The sequence below is a fragment of the Megalops cyprinoides genome, chromosome 22, assembly GCF_013368585.1.
Source record: "Megalops cyprinoides isolate fMegCyp1 chromosome 22, fMegCyp1.pri, whole genome shotgun sequence".
NCBI lineage: Eukaryota > Metazoa > Chordata > Actinopteri > Elopiformes > Megalopidae > Megalops > Megalops cyprinoides.
In genome coordinates this window covers 17,968,657-17,983,817 of record NC_050604.1, presented here as the reverse complement: position 1 = coordinate 17,983,817, position 15,161 = coordinate 17,968,657, and the positions used below count along the sequence as shown (strand labels likewise).

General features: G+C 42.9%; 1 protein-coding gene across 1 annotated transcript in view; it reads left to right on the top strand.

The window, feature by feature from the left end:
* Nucleotides 1-14,291, top strand: part of slit2 (slit homolog 2 (Drosophila)) — a 130,389-nt gene extending 116,098 nt beyond the window's left edge. Inside the window, exons 28-36 of the mRNA XM_036516585.1 lie at nucleotides 2,108-2,247; nucleotides 5,960-6,053; nucleotides 6,650-6,787; nucleotides 6,964-7,204; nucleotides 8,143-8,273; nucleotides 10,114-10,268; nucleotides 12,087-12,375; nucleotides 12,923-13,134; nucleotides 14,050-14,291. Of these exons, the coding sequence (XP_036372478.1) occupies nucleotides 2,108-2,247; nucleotides 5,960-6,053; nucleotides 6,650-6,787; nucleotides 6,964-7,204; nucleotides 8,143-8,273; nucleotides 10,114-10,268; nucleotides 12,087-12,375; nucleotides 12,923-13,134; nucleotides 14,050-14,291 (1,642 nt within the window). The remainder of the gene's footprint in view (nucleotides 1-2,107; nucleotides 2,248-5,959; nucleotides 6,054-6,649; nucleotides 6,788-6,963; nucleotides 7,205-8,142; nucleotides 8,274-10,113; nucleotides 10,269-12,086; nucleotides 12,376-12,922; nucleotides 13,135-14,049) is intronic.
* The last annotated feature ends 870 nt before the right edge of the window (nucleotides 14,292-15,161 follow it).

Below are 15,161 nucleotides of genomic sequence, written 5' to 3'. Positions count from 1 at the left end.
CGTTTTGTTCAAATTTGACATAGGTATGCATAACTATGGAGAGCATTTACATCAACATGTGGTTTAACTGACTCTTGAGTCCTTTGTTCTGTTGTACTCTGTGACAAAGTAGGCTTGCAGCAGTACACAGTATGGTGCCTATTTTTGAACATTTATTAGATTTTCATATAAGTCTTGCTATTTACCTCTCTTGTTTTTAGCATGTTGTTTGTTTCTTGAGGATAGCAACCATGCATAATTCATTTTTCCATTAAGTGTTTATCCTATCCAGCCACCCAGGGCTAAGCAAAGCCTAAGAACTGTGTTTACTGTGGTTTTTAATAATAGTCTTTTCTGTTGCACGTTATATGGAAAAGCATGTGCCAGCATTGCTCAACCAAGCAAAACAGATTAACTTCGAGGCACATGCAAGGCTGTTGTTTTTCCTTATGTATGTGGTGTATGAGGAAAAGGAGTAGGTCCAAGAGAGGTGCCTTGAAGTTCGCCATGTCACTGCCCTTCATTTTGTGAGCTGCTCCACAGCTTCGAGAGTTTCCCTTGTAAACACAGAGTAGGTTGGGTAGAATACAAAATACACACCTGTGAATGTGCCAGTTCAGCTCATGGAATTAAAGTAATTGTAGTGGAAGAAATAATACGTGTAAGGAAGTCTGCCATTGGTGGATTACATGTGTACCAGAATAGGATAACTCAAGCAATTTCAGTGAGGGTCCACAGGTGTATCTATGTGCGTACTGAGGGGGTTTTTATCTAAGTGACAGGAGAGAAATCAAACTAGGTCTGTCAACCATGTGTGGGAGAAAGTTTTCTGGTGACAGAGAACCAATTGCCCTTGCTGCAAGATGAATGGCAGGGTGTGAATAAGAATGTGAAAATGGTCTTTCTGCCACGAACATGTGTTACTTCAGTCCATTACAAAAATAATACATGAATAAGCCAGAGCATGTTTCTCTGTAGTAGGGAGTGGGTAGACACTGGTCTGGCACCTTGAGTGTCTGACTGTGAAGCAAAGTGCTGATCCTTTAGTGCACTGAGAGCTTTTCTCAATGTATTTCACCCCAGACCACAGTAACACTTCAGTCGGCTGTGAGCCCGGGCACGCTAGCACTTGGCTAAAAGATTGTTTTAGAATCGATGCAAAATTCCAGACATTCACACTTTTCGCCCCTTGAACAGAACGCATGAATGCTCCATCTGTGTTTCTGAAAATATCTGCTCAGGAAGATGGGGGTGTCGTACTGAAACATGTTCCCAGTGTTTTCGCTTTTTTAGTCATAATAATTTCTTGTTTGGAAGTGCCTACTTAGTACCTTTTTTGTGAAGGTTTGATTTATGACTTCAGTTGTGCCATACTGCGAACATGAATATTAACTTGTCAACGTTCACTCCCCTATGTGGAACGACAGTTAAATGAATGGAAGCCTCCTTCCTCCTTGGGGGACACTAAAACAATGCCGCTCTGTTGATGCTGGGAATTAATGCTCTATTTTCCATGTGACCAACCGCAACACGCTGTGAGCACTTTAAGATGAAATGAGTTAATCAGTGAATGAAATGGTTCCAGTTGCTCCCCATGAATAATAAAATGCAGCGCTCTATTAAATTAACTTAGTAATCCTGCCAGAGAATGGAAATCTGCTTATCAGGCCTATTAAGGCCCGGCGCAAAATGGGAACGGCTTCTCTTGTGCACTTCATTAGCTAATTATCAAGACTTCTTGGGCAAAACTTTTTTGTGTGATTAATCAGTCACCCTCTCACGCCCAGTAAAATATTAATTGGCACCACTAAGAAGGTAATGAGAAATTATGTACATCTGTCATCGTTTTGCTAAGAACACTTTATTTGTGCAATTAGATGCCAGCACAAGTGTGCCATTGTGTTTCAATTAGGCATTAACATGTAATAGCCTCATAGCCTCATTAGAATTAAAATATATATATATCTCAGACATACTCATTTTAAGATTTTATGATAACCAGGGAATATAGAAAATATAGAGCAATTCTTTTACAGAAATTAGAGAAATAACAATTCTTAAAATGACTAAGTCTAAAAGGCTAAAACAGGGAGTCTCCACTAACCCTGTTCTTGCTGTCATGCTAAAGGTGCGTGTGCGCAGATGGATTTGAAGGGGAAGCGTGTGAGATCAACATCGATGACTGTGATGACAATGACTGTGAGAACAATTCTACTTGTGTCGACGGGATCAACAACTACACCTGCCTCTGCCCTCCTGAATACACAGGTGAGACCGGGATCACACACGACAGCACAATCCACCCGGGGATTATGCTTCTTCCCATGGAAATCTTTTGACCAGCATGTGACCCAATACCAATACCATCTCCAAAGGCTTTGCACTCTTGTTTAAAGAAAAGGTGTGTTTTTACCTTGTGATCATATGCAAAAATATGTGCAGCACTTGTATGGTAAAAACAGCCATTTACAAGCAATGTTCTGTTGATGCAGAAATGCTCATGTGTTCATGTTTGGCGGAAATATTCGCACTAGGCCAACATAGATGGTCACAGAAAACAGAGAAGGAGATGGTTGATGGATGGATGGATGGATGATGCTCCTCCTTTCTCACACAGTGTCATCTCTAGTGTATTTGTTATTTGAAGAAAACAGTAAAGCTGACTGCAAGTTGCTTTTTGATATTATCCCCAACATGAATAAGATTCATAATTATTACACAACAAATGCCACATTGAATTAGCTCAATTTTAGTAATGTTTTATCTAAAGGCTTTTTGTAAATGATCTAGATAATTTAGTTCTGGGCTGTGAACTTGAGGCAGAGCCTGTGTTTGACCCAAATCAGCAGGACAGGGGGAAAAAAAACCTTTAGCGAGCCGTCACACTGGACGGAGGCCGAGAGTGTGTGCGATGACAGGCCAGCCACCCTGCCAGGCGCAGGACACGCTCATCTCCCTCACCTTAACCCGGGCGTGTGGCCTCTCGCTACCCAAGGCTGACAGCCTCCCAGCATGCTCAGCGGGAGCCCTTGATGTAGCGAGGACGTGCTCTCGCCGAGCTCTCGCCACTAACCACAATGCACCACTGCTGCAGCAGACCAGAGAAGGGCACAGAATGTTATAGATGCTCTAAGGATATTACAGCGGTCAGAACACTAGGAATTAGATAAACTAAGCTTAGCCACTCACAGTAGGTGTTTGAACAATTCTGTCTCTCTCTCTCTGTTTCTCGATGTTTGATTTTTTTTACCTTGCCTATACATGTCTTCTTCATAGATTGGACTCTTCCGTTGTCTTGTGGAAGCCAGGTTCATTTTTTTAATAGTTTTAAGGCTGAAATGTGTTGAACATATGCATGAATTTTGAAGTCAAAAATGAATATTTTTCATAAAACCCAAACAAACAACCTCACATGTGACAGATGTACATTTACAGCAAATGCTTTCAGGGAGTGAAAGACGTGTTTATGTTAATGATACATGCTGGCATCTGATTCCGCTCCTCATATAACAGTCTCTGTTCTACTAACACCCAGTTGTCCGCTTCACTGTACGCTGTGTGCTTCGTAGTCGTTGTCGTAGCGCTCTGCTCCTGCTAACCAGTGAAAAAAAGTCTTGTCTCTTCTGTCTTTGTCACCGCAAGCTGCTAATCTCAATGAGGTGGAGAAAGGTCAGTTACTCGTATTTTATCTCTGCTATCTCTCTCTTTAGCAGCGTCCAGCTTTGGTCAAAAAACAACAAAGTGAACTCACAGTTTCACATGTTATCACAACAGAGAGGTAGAATCACCTCTATATGTTAGGTGTTCTAAATCTGGACTCTGCTAAAAGAAAAAACAGCATGTTCTTTACTTGTTTCATTACGTCTGTTTTTAATTCCCATTGCCATTAAAGTTCACCGTGTTCTTTGCACTGAGCCAGGTGATGTTTTTATGCTACAGATGCTAGTGCAAGGGAGGGGGGAAAGTATTGTATCACAGTGAAATGCTTTGCAAAACATACATCTGTGCTCACATTTAATCTCTGCTTCACTGCACTTTCCATAATATACATAATTCAGTATAATGCGTGTGCAGTTGCACACAGAGATCAGAGTAAACATTGAGAGAGTGTGCCTCAAAGTCCATGTGCAAAATATTGAGCAGAATGGTGGTATGGCGCGTTCAGTTCATCGTATAAGGCATGAAATGACATCGGTCAAAATCGCTCAAATGTCCCAAATTAAATTATTCTGTTTTTGGTGGTTGTGAGCTATTCTCATTTACATCACCTTGTTCGCTGTATACCTAATGACAGGTAATTACTCCATAAATCCTGAAATGTTCCCACTGGTGGTCCTCCCACTAGGTGTTCTCTCAGATTCTAAACCGTCACAAAAAGAAAAAAAGTTGTCTGTCCTTATATGGTCCTCCATTTTTCTGCAGTGACCTTGCTTGTCCCGGTTTATGTCACAGGCTGCCCACCAGAACAATGGAACTTAAAAGGTGCCAAGGGTTTTGAAAACAAAACCCATGGAAAATGTTTGTTTGGATGTACCACACATTTTTAAATCGGCTGTAGCAAGTTGACATGACGTGTCTAGAGTGGCCAAATTCTTTCCCTAATTTAGAGTTTATTTTCAAATGCTGGCACTTTTCAGGAATTCAGGTTCCAGTCACCCAATACGGCAGTTAATCATGTATTCGCTTATGTTTTCAGAGTTTTACTTTTTGGCTACATGTCAGCATAGTTATGGGGAATACGGTGCATTCCATATGTGACAAAAACACTCATGAGCTGACTGGATTTCTGTAGTTTTAATTGTTTTAAATGATTATTTATACTCGAACATTATTCAAAATATCAAATACACATTTCTAAATATTTATTTCTCTGTATAGAAATTGAATCATGATTCCATTAATGCAATTTATTTTGACCAAAAATCAAGTTTCACCATTCCCTGAGATGTCCAAACTCCCCCTTACTGGCATGAGAGTTGAAATTGAGCCACGTCCGTTAAATTTAGACACTACAGTTTAGTATTCTAAAACAACGACATGTTAATCAGAAACACGGAACCGGATCAATATTGGCTGGGCAATTACATTGATTTGGACCAATTCTATAATTATTCCGCTCTTGGAATTGCTGCTGTGCAACATATTGGTATTTCTTCATCTCCCATCTTCCCCGCGTCTCAATCGATAAGGCTTCAGGATACACACGGAATATTATGTTGCCACGGAGCCGGCGAATTTATCAGAGGCTGAGTATCGGTTATCCTGCCAGCGGTGACGGTTGCCCCGTGTCGATCCGGGTGTGCTTACGGCAGAACCCCTGAAAGCCATTCATCACGGGCCACCCCCACAGGAACAACGGGAGTGTGACCGCCATTAAAGATTCATAATTCAGCGCCCCACAACGTCATTTTGAGAATTCTTTTATTGATCTGCGCAGTTGCAGGGGCACGCACCCGGCATCTTCGGAAAGCTGCCCACGTGAAAAGACGGGGATCCTTCTGAGCCTTGGCAGGCTGTGGCATTGCCAATTCTCCTGGGCATTGTATCACTGTTAGCGAGGATGCCGGGGTGGTGGTGGTGGGGGGGCTCTCCGCAGTGCAGTTTGTTTGAAAAGAGTTCACCGGGGAAGGAATGGGGAAAAAAAGAGATAAATAATTGAATTCACCTGCGCAGTGGGAACTGATATCAAAAGCAGTCAATGCAGTAAAAAAAAAAAAAAAAAAAAAAACGAAATTGAAAATACAGTGTGAGATTCCATCAACGTTTTCATAACAGAGTCCATAACCTGCTCGGCAAAGTCCCCTTCTGTGGAAATTGACGAGACGGCTTCATTACCGCGGTGGCGTTCACCGGGAGAGGGAGGGCCGCGGGGAAGACGTTAGGGACGTGTTATCTTGCGGTATGGGGTTTTGTGTCAGGCTTGGCTGAGATCAGCCCCCACACGTGCGGAAGGCTAACGTCTCGCTGGCGTGTTTGGCAGGTGAACTGTGTGAGGAGAAGCTGGATTTCTGCGCCCCCGAGGTGAACCCCTGCCAGCACGACTCCAAGTGCATCCTGACGCCCAAGGGATACAAGTAAGTGGGAAGGGAGGTCAGCAGAGCCCTGAGGATTCTGGGACAGCAAGAGAGACTACCCTCTTTGTTTTTGTTGCATTCCCCCTTGGTTCGGTATATTTTTATTCTCTTTGTTTTTCAAGGGAGTGTAAAATAGATGTTTATTTCTCTGAGAGTAACATGACCTAGATGTACGCGGCAGAGAATAAAGTCGTTAACTTCGCCCCCGTGACCTCTCTGCTCGAAAGGGTTAGATCTCCGAGGGGCGAGACTTTCCTTCTCTCTGTGGCGTGTTTACATGTCCCGGTGATTCTGCAATGTGATCACCACAGCGCTGTTGCTGTGTGGTTTTCTGATGAGGCCTTAGGTGCACTGTAAATTTACTTGTTTGAGGATTTGTTTGTTGTGGGTGAGATGGTATGACAGTTGTTTACTTTCAAGCCTGCAGTGTGTGGAAATGTGTTAATGTGAGGTTATTTATACTGCTACTGTGGCAAGTGTATGTATGTTTTAACCCTTCGATCGTCTCCAAGCTGTAGCTTGATAGGCCCACCATAAAAGGACAAACCCTTTTCTCCCTGTAATGTTCATTTATGGTGCTGTTTATCTGGTTGCAGGTGTGAATGCACGCCTGGGTACGTTGGTGAGCAGTGCAACGTGGATTTTGACGACTGTCAGGAGAATAAGTGTAAAAATGGCGCTCAGTGCATTGACGCTGTGAACGGCTACACCTGCGTGTGTCCTGAAGGCTACAGGTGAGCTTGAATAAGATTATTAAACTTCTCATCATATTCATGTCATTGATCTAATGCTAACTAAAGCTAATAGCCCAAAGATAGCACTCCTTGTGGATACTGACATATAGACAGCAACATCTTCAAGGTGTGCTGCCTGATACTAAACTCTTATGTTCTCTTTGCTTGGACGACAGTGGCTTGTTTTGTGAGTTCTCCCCGCCGATGGTCCTCCCGCGGACCAGCCCCTGTGACAACTTTGAGTGCCACAACGGCGCGCAGTGCTTTGTGATGGACACGGACCCGGAGTGCCGCTGCCTGCAGGGCTACCAGGGTGACAAGTGCCAGAACCTCGTCAGCGTCAACTTCGTGGACCGGGAGTCCTACCTCCAGATCCCCTCAGCGCTCATCAGCTCCCACGCCAACATCTCTCTGCAGGTACAGACCCTGACATCCCTGTCCGATGTGCAGGGGAGAGAGAGGTGCAGCCTGTGCTTCCTTTCATGAGAATCGCGGTCTGATGACTGACTGACTTTTTTTTATGTGTAATGTGACCTTGTCTACATGTTTGTTTTATTAACTGCGTGTCTGTTTCTTGTGTTGTTGTTCTTGTGTTTTGGTGAGCCAAAGACAAATTTTCACCCTGGTGGACAATAAAGATATATTCTATTCTATTCTATTCTATCTTCCTAGTTACACCCCCTTGAAAGCATTTATTACTTGAGAAATATATACCTGCTGATTACAGGGCTGTACTTGTCCTGGAAATTCTTGAAAATCCTCTTTCATCCCTTAAAAATCACTCCTGAAGAGTCATAGAAAAGTCAAGGACATTTTTCTAAATCTATAAAAAATCATGTTCAGTCTGTTTTGTACAGTGAGAGAAATACATCACTTTTTTCTTTATAAATCACTAGATTAATATACTTGCCATCATTATAGCTCACTGCCTTATGGAATAAGGCAACTATCTAAAGATATTGGTGAACGTGCCCTGATTCAAGAAGTATTTTATTGTGAAGACGGTGAAAATTATCCTTGAAGACATGTTTTATCCTTAATTTGTCATTGAAAAGACATGGAAAATATTAACATCCTTCGGTGGAATCCCTGCACAGTGCACGTTCAATTTACTCTATTGAAAGATACTTCAACAGCAATGATGTAAAAATCATTTTCTCACATTTAATAAGGTCAAAATATAATTAACTAAAAGTGTGACACCTAAAATGACATTTGAAAATGTCCTGTAGGACTCCGAATACGCCCACAGACACCAGCAGTAAATTAGCCTGTCCATTGATGTGTTTATTTCAGGATGTACACTAAAGGCAATGGGGAAATGGATTAAACTGTTTTTCGCTGTCGTCCGCTAGATTGCCACAGATGAAGACAATGGAATTTTGCTCTACAAAGGAGACAACGACCACATTGCCGTGGAGCTCTACAGGGGACGGCTACGTGTGAGCTATGACACTGGATCATACCCACCTTCTGCTATTTACAGGTACTACACTTTCCCATCACTCTCCTCTAATATGAGGAGTATCTCTGAAGTTGTTGGCCATTTTCAGCTGTGTTCTTTTTTCCCCACAGTGCCCTTGAAACTTCTTTCCATCTCCAAAACAAATATGTGTACATATATTTTTTTTTCTTTTAATGAAGCTAACAGCCTACAGTCAGACTTAAACATACACACTCTTAATGATGACTGTTACACATTTTATTTGTTTACGTTTGGAATTAAACATTTAATATCCCCTCAGGATTCCCCATCTGTTCATGAAGGGAATTGGAAAACATGCTGTTGGAGTGCTTTTTTTTCCCAATTAAATGCAACACAGGCCTCTGAGACGTTTTATTGTAATCAGACACTCTATTTTGTGTGACTGTGTACTGAAGCTTGTTTTCAGTTATTATCGCCTGTATTATAAATGCATATGAATAAGGCATGAACATGTAGCATGAACACTCATATTTATGCACAATGCATGATGTATTTATGAGAATTACATGATAATACTGTGTATTTAAAAACCATTTCCGTCACAGTCATGGTTTCCAGGGCTACTATTAACCTTTTGCATGTAGAATACTTGGCAAACTTTGAATGCTAAACTTCTGCCAACAGAAACAATTGCTGTTTTTTCTCGTTGCTGAAAATTAGCTTATTATGCAGATTTTAATAGCTGTTTTGGGGACAATGAAAAAGCCTCCATCATAGTGCCACTTTGTCTAAATTGAGGGAAAGAAGTGAATGATATGCCTTGTATGATATATCTTTCCATGGCGGCGAATTTTACACAAGTACCTGGAACAATTATTTATTTGTTTGGCAGAGGCATTTACTGAGTGTAACTTACATACTGTAGCAAACTTTGTACAAAGTATCCATCTGTAGAGCTTGGTGTTCACAGCACAGCTCAGTGGAAGTACCTAGATTAGAGTGCAAACAGCAGCATTCCATCTAGGATTAAAAACCAGACATCTTGTGGTTACGAGCTGAGCTCTTTAACCACTACGCCAAACGGCTTTCATATAAAAAACAAACAAAGAAAACAAAGGGTAATTATATCATACTCAAAATATGGAGTTCAGACACCTCTTCATGAAAACATTTGCAGCAATTAAATGTCACAGGTCTGTGTGTGCTTTACACTTTGGAAGCAGACCTTCTAGTGCGTCTTGAGAAATCAAACACTAGGTGACTAAGATAATTCCAGTTAACTTAATTACGTTGTAACTTATTTCCTGTATTGTCAGACCAAATAACCATTAAACATTTACCATCTGTCATTTATAAACCATCTCCTATTGTCCCAGAGGTAGTATTACATGCGTTTGATGGTGCTGTGATGAAATTGGCATTTGAGAAACCTGATATGTGGCATACCTGAGCAGAGAGCAGAGGACAGTGTGAGCTGTCTACACACACTGCCAGTGCTGATGGACGTGCCGTATCACAGCTAATCCCCTGTACTACAGAGCACGTTATACAGGGCGAGCGGGGGCCTGTATATAAAGCTCACGTCTGAAAGCCCAGGGCCGCAGCGTGACGTTTCTCTCCCCCGCAGTTTTTTTTTTTCAGCTGCGTTAACATTTTCAAAATGTCAGGCTAATCAAATATTGCTTAACCGTGTTTGCCTATGGAGCCACATCTGTTTGTGCTGTTGTTTTTGCAGCCTTTGGACAGACTAAGCTTTGTTTTCAGTGGTGTTTATCATGCATAATATATAGTTGTTGCAAAACAGTGAAGTCTGATATAACACCGTCAGCTGGTAGCTTTTTTTTGTTTGGTGAATTCTGAGAGAGTGATGTCTTTACAATTTTGTCTTTAACGCATCCAGTGTAGAGACCATCAATGACGGGAGCTTCCATGTGGTGGAGCTGGTGGCCTCAGACCAGACGCTGTCATTGTCCATCGACGGCGGCAGCCCCAAGTCCATCAACACCCTGTCCAAGCAGTCCACACTCAGCGTCAACTCCCCCCTCTACGTGGGAGGTGAGTCAGCTCCACACCCAGTCCTTTCCTCTCAAACTGGGAGAGTATTCAGATGATTTCAAAAGCATTCAGGTGGTTCCATGTGGAAATAAAACCCAGGAAACATACTTGGTTGGACGCTCTGCACTGAGCACTTATGAATAAGCCTTGTTAGCAAAGGTCATTGGGTTAGGGTAGGCATGGTGCATCCAATTAGTCAGTTTCCAGGAGATTCATTTTTTGTAAATGCTTTTTGCCATTTTTTTAGAACACACATATATTCCTCACTCAGCAAATGGAATAGGATTATCTGTCTCATAAAAATTGCAAGATCAACCGTATAATTAGCGGCCTAATCAGATTCCCGATGTATCATTTTTAAATAATTTTTGCCATTTTTTCCTGGAAAACATACACATTCCTAATGCAGCTAAATGAGTTAGATTAGCTGCCTCATAAAAAAGGAAAGTGAGGCTTTTTCGTTCTCTCGTACCTCCAAGGCTGATAGAAATGACCAAGACTCAGAAGTGACATTTGCACCTACCACTGCCAATCCTGTGTGCCCACTGTTCCAATAAGGTGTGGCATGTGCGTGTGTGTGTGTGTGTGTGTGTGTGTGTGCGTGCATGCCTGTGCATGTGTGTATGCACGTGTGTGTGTGTGTGTGTGTTTGTGTGTGTGTATGTGTATGCGTATCCACGCACGTGTGTGTGCGTGTCTGTGCGTGTGTGCGCGCGTGTGTGTGTGTGTGTGCGCATGTGTGCGTGTGTGCCTGTGCATGTGTGCATGCACGTGTGTATGCACGTGTGTGTGTGTGTGTGTCTGAGAGAGATGTCCGCTTCCTGTCACCTGCCGCATACACCCTCAAACAGACGATACATGAGAAACAGGCTAAACGGAAGCGTGCAGAGCAGGTCCATTTACATGGGCAGAGCAGTACACAGACCTTCACGCTCGAGAAACGGGAGAAGGGAGCCAGCTATGAGAGATGGACTCGCTCCCATTTTCTGCACGTTTGGAGTGAAACGTTTAAAAATCAAGGGATTTGTTTCGGGCCAAAGAATCTTGCTGCCATCACTGTGGAATGTGCCAACCTCCATTGTTTGAGTACTGAGACTAAGGGCTGTGTAAATGCAAAAAGCACCAAGTCATTGAGGCTTTTAGCTGTGGGATCCTCAATCGATGAGGAGCAGAAAGGCCTACTTTGAATTGATGGCGTCAGATTATATCATACATCAGCTGTGTCTTTGTCAGGTGAGCGTAATTCCATTCTGTTCTCAGTGTGGTGTAAGTGCTTTCTGGCATGGTGCACAATTCACTCTCATGGCTTAATAGTTCTTGCCTCAAAGAAATGCTCTGCGTGAACACCAGCTGCACAGAACTGACCAGGATCGTCTTATTTATGTACGGGGTTATTTTTCAAATTAGTGAACTCAGGCGAAATCCTGCCTGGCCAGCCTTCCAAGCGGCGTAAAATAAGACGTATGGATTGTTTTCCTAATGGCTCCTAAGTAAAAAGATTGACTCCTGAGCTGATTTAAAGTAATTCCAAATTACATTCCTAATGCGCCTCTCTGCACACGGTCTCACTTGAATTCATCTCCCAGGGAAGATCTTCTTAGATGAGGGAAGACAGATCTCTTCTTTCAAGAACCAGATTACTATTGACCAGTTTCAGATCCTATTTACAGCCATGCGAGTTAAATGAGTGCCGCGTTCATAACTGTATTAATCTCTCCATTAGAGAAATAAATCAAGGGAACTGACATATAGGCCTGTGTGTAGGAAACTGATTAGCTCAGGGATGCAGCATTAGCTCAGCGTTTTCTCCCCCCCCAGGTATGCCGGTGAAAACCAACGTGGCCGCGCTGCGCCAGGGCACCGGGCAGAATGGCACCAGTTTCCACGGCTGCATCCGGAACCTGTACATCAACAACGAGCTGCAGGACCTGGCCCAGTTCCAGCTGCAGGCCGGCATCCTGCCCGGGTGCGAGCCCTGCCAGAAGAGCGTGTGCGCGCACGGGACCTGCCACGCCACCGGCCAGTCCAGCTTCACCTGCGACTGCGAGGGCGGCTGGACGGGGCCCCTCTGCGACCAGCAAGCTAACGACCCCTGTCAGGGCAACAAGTGAGTCCCTGTCCGCTTCGCTGATAAAGCCCACAGGGGCACGACTTACCCAAATGGCTCCTCCTAGCTAAGTGCATAACCCCCCATTAATGGGGTCTTGTGTCAGCAACAATGGATACCCATCATTCAGTTTCAGCCAAATGTAGCTGTAGGTTTAGAAGATGTAGACGTAGAAAATGTAGATTATTATATTATTTTAGTTGTAGAAGTTGTAGTCATAGTAGTAGTAATGGCAGTAATAGTAGTAGTAATGTTTATTTGAGAAGATAACCCTTCCAAATGTTAATTAATGATCAATTAATCAGATGAAGGTGCAGCATCAAACTAAAATGTAAAAAATATGTCAGAATGCTGTTCATGTTATATATGTACTGTTACTGTAATGAAAATGCCATATGTTAAAAGAGATACAGTGAGCATGCTGAAACTTTAAAGCTTAATGCCGTGCAAACTGAAAATGACAGCTGCATTACGGAGTAAGTGCCGCTCTGACAGATCTGTGTCAGTTGGCCCCACCCCCAAACACTCTCCCCTCTCCTCTCCCCAGGTGTGTGCACGGGACGTGTCTGCCCATCAACGCCTTCTCCTACAGCTGCAGGTGCCAGCCGGGCTTCTCGGGGGTGCTGTGCGACGAGGAGGAGGAGGTCTTTAACCCCTGCCAGTCCATCAAGTGCAAGCACGGCAAGTGCAGGCTGTCGGGCCTGGGCAAGGCCTACTGCGAGTGCAACAGCGGGTTCACCGGAGAGGGCTGCGACAGAGGTGAGGCACGCAGACACACTGCTTCACTCTCATAGACAGGTCTTCCGTTGTCCCAAAGGTAATGTTACATGCATTTGATGGCGCTGTGATGAAATCGGCATTTGAGAAACCTGATATAGAACTTGTTTCCACAGTGGTGGATATAGTCTGATCATAGACACAAAGCTGGTATAAAAAAATGTATATTTTTTCCTTGGCTTTAACGCATTTGTCTTTTGTAATGTAGCGTGAAATATGAAAGCAGTGTACTTCCTCACTGTCACGCACACACATTCACACATATATAGAGCATCACCAAATGAATAAATCAATTTTGTAAATCAATAATAAAATACTCTACTTCTGACCTCTCAGCCTCCCCTGAGCATGTCCCGAACCCGACACGGGTTAGACAGGTGAGACCCCCAGAGAAAGGATGAGGGACCGCTGGCATCCCCGCCATCCTTTCCTCCCCTCTCCCCTGTCATCCTCCCTTTCAGTCATCCCAAAGCCATCCATAGATTCCCCCCTCTGGAGTGTTTTTTTGATTCAGTCAACAAAAAAAGCACGTTATTCGGGAATATATTTGTGTTTGGTGCACTGTGGTGTCTTTAACCATTAGCATTTTTAAGCGTCGCTGCAACAAAAGCAGAAGTGTACTTCCCTGTTTAGTAGTTTGGACTTTTCCTGCACTCCCCCTAAGAAACTAGTCAACTTTTAATGTTGTTATAGAATTTTGTCCCCTTTATTTGACCACCCTACATTTGCATGTCGTTGTGTGGTGCTTTTTTTCCCCTCTCTCTTTCAAGGAACGTTAGTGGTGAAAAAACATCTAGCATTGGTCACTTTTGTGTGCATTAAAATTTGTACATTTTGTGTGCATTCAAACATAAAAAAATGTATACATGTATGTGTATTTTCTTTTCTCCGCTGCAGAAATCGCTTGTCGAGGAGAACGGGTCCGAGATAACTATCAGAAGCAGCAGGGGTACGCTGCGTGCCAGACAACCGAAAAGGTCTCGCGGTTAGAGTGCCGTGGGGGGTGTGAGGGCGGACAGTGCTGTGGGCCGCTGCGGAGCAAGCGCCGGAAATACACCTTCGAGTGCACCGACGGCTCGTCCTTCGTGGAGGAGGTGGAGAAAGTCCTGAAGTGCGGCTGTACAAAATGTCCATCGTAAAAAAAAAAAACAACAAAAAAAAAAAAGATTTTTTTTTTTTTTTTGTTAAGGTTACGTGTCCCTTTTTTTAAGGAAAAAAACAAAAACACAAAAAAAAAAAAACAAAATCATACTTTTAGGCAGTGCTGGACTTAATTGATGCTTCCATAGTGGAAATGTTGAATTATATTGTAAAATACAGAACAATACTTATTTTTTATTATGAAGTGGAGGGAAAAAAAAGACAAAAAAAGAGTTGACTATTTTCTTCATTCGCCGTTCATTAGTCCGAGATGCACGACGTTCATTTTTGTTCTGTTGCCAAGAAGAACTGACTGCTAGTTCGATGCGAATGAAGAAATGAAAACAACCATTGGCTGGTCACTGTTTCTGTTTTTTTTTTTTTGATGTTACATGTCAGAAGACTTCTGGGAGAAAATACGCTGAGGTGAGCTACACATTTTGGTCTGTGTGAAGATTAGGATCTCAGAAAAGTAGACAGAAGACAAAAATGAAAAAAAAGCAAACGGAACATAAGCGACGGGAAGATTCGAGAAACAAAAGCCTGGTCTCTACAACGCTTGTCATAGAGGTCTTTGTCACGTGAGGGGACAAGGACAAACTGAAACCCAAAGGAGGACTGTGCCTAAGCGATTCAGCTACGAAACACGTCTCACTCTTAAAACTCATCTACTGAAGGCCATAAACTGCAAACAGAAGGTGTGATGTAAATGTCCTTTGAATACGTCACCACTTTTAATCGCACATGTCCAACCCATGTACAATATCAGAAACTTAAATATGTAGTGAGCCTTGTTTCCAGTATTAATGCATTGTAATTTAAATGTTATGGGCCGGGTGGGGGGAGGGGGTTTGAGAAATATAGGTTAA